This window comes from Trypanosoma theileri (genome assembly GCF_002087225.1).
Source record: "Trypanosoma theileri isolate Edinburgh chromosome Unknown TM35_Tth_77_V1, whole genome shotgun sequence".
Taxonomy (NCBI): domain Eukaryota; phylum Euglenozoa; class Kinetoplastea; order Trypanosomatida; family Trypanosomatidae; genus Trypanosoma; species Trypanosoma theileri.
This window is the reverse complement of record NW_021639919.1, coordinates 40,440-41,915: the sequence shown is the minus strand read 5'-3', so window position 1 is coordinate 41,915 and position 1,476 is coordinate 40,440. Positions and strand designations below refer to the sequence as shown.

General features: G+C 41.0%; 1 protein-coding gene across 1 annotated transcript; it reads left to right on the top strand.

Annotated features, from left to right (window-relative positions):
- Positions 1 to 21: 21 nt before the first annotated feature.
- TM35_000771160 (uncharacterized protein) lies at positions 22 to 372 on the top strand (the record flags this gene model as incomplete). The annotated part of the gene is made up of 1 exon (XM_029031340.1): positions 22 to 372. One exon carries the CDS (start codon positions 22 to 24, stop codon positions 370 to 372), a length of 351 nt encoding a protein of 116 aa, XP_028877382.1.
- Between the last annotated feature and the right edge of the window lie 1,104 nt (positions 373 to 1,476).

The following is a 1,476-nucleotide window of genomic DNA, read 5'->3' as shown; positions in this document are numbered from 1 at the left end:
CCAATAATGCTACAATAACGAATGGCACCAAACGAAATGACGGCAGCAGCAGCCCTGCGTTACTGCGTGTTCCACTCCTGCTGCTGCTGCTGCTCTCTGTGCTGGGCTGCATGGCCGTGTGCTGAGCACTGTGCTGGGGTCCATCCAGAGAGTGTGGGTAATTACTTGTTTACTGTTAATAATAATAATAATATAATCGCTACTGTATTCAGTACACTGGACACCGAGAAAATTAATTCTGATGACACCCACTGGGCCAGGGTGCATCAATTTGTGTGGAAATACCTAATCTCTTTTCTTTTTGTACTTGTAAGCAAAGTATTGCTGTGCACCTTGTGCTGTGTCTCACTCTGTAATTGTGTGATTCCGTAAAATGATATCTCTTTTCTTTTTTATTTGCTTTCACATTCTGTGTGAATGGGGTAACATATAATTTGTTTGTTCCTCTGGGGACACTGCAAATTGTAATTCGGACAGGGAGAAATCAACACACATAGAGAGTTTTATACATTCTCCGTTATTATTATTTTTGTGTGTGGCTATCTCTGCAATGTTACCAAATAAAATTTAATTCGTTTATAATCTTTTTCTTTTTTCTTTGGGATTGGATGATTCTTTATTTTGTTTGAATAATGGGTATTATCCGTAGTGCATATTTTTTATTTACATTCATGCTTGACTTGATATGTGTGTGTGTGTGTGTCTGTGTTATATTAATGTTTTTCTGTTTTCTTTTTTTCCCTCTCTCTATCTTTACACACAGACACAGATTGCAGTAATCCTCAGTGATATTAATAACAAGAATGTCCATGTTGTCGTGCCGTGTGTTGTGTCTGTTGGCCATTGTGCTCTGCTGTGTGGGTGTGGCTCATGCTGCTGCATCAACACCAGGTATCTCAAGACTTATTGTGTAGGCACAAGAGAAGGCGAAGGAGGTTTTAAATCAGAAGGAGGAGTGCGAGAAAGCCGCCAAGGCTGCTCTAAAGGCTGTGGATGAAGCTCAAGTATTTGCTGTTACCACTGAGAATGAAATCGAAACAATTGCTGCTGACCCAAACAAGGTGGAGAAAAGAAAGAGTAAAGGTCGTAAACTCATTGATAAGGCAACGCAGGCTGCAGCTTAAGCAAGAACAGTGGCCAATAAAACTACAGACAGTGCAACTCAAACTGAAAACGAAACTATTCTTGTTGAGTTACACGCAAAAGATCCTAGGCAGCCAGTACCGAAAGAAATTCAGGAGGTATTGAATGTCATTTAAGATGCACGAAACGCGGTTCTTGAGGCTGGAGAAGAAATCGACGCTGCGAAAACTTATGTTAATAATGTGAAGGATGTCCTGCAGAAACTCGATGCCGCAGTTGTTGCTGCTGCCAAAGAGAAGAAGAAAGAAAAACAGGTGGAGCCTCAACCACAGCCACAGGAACAGACAAATGAAACATCTCTTCCACCCAATAATGCTACAATAACGAATGGCA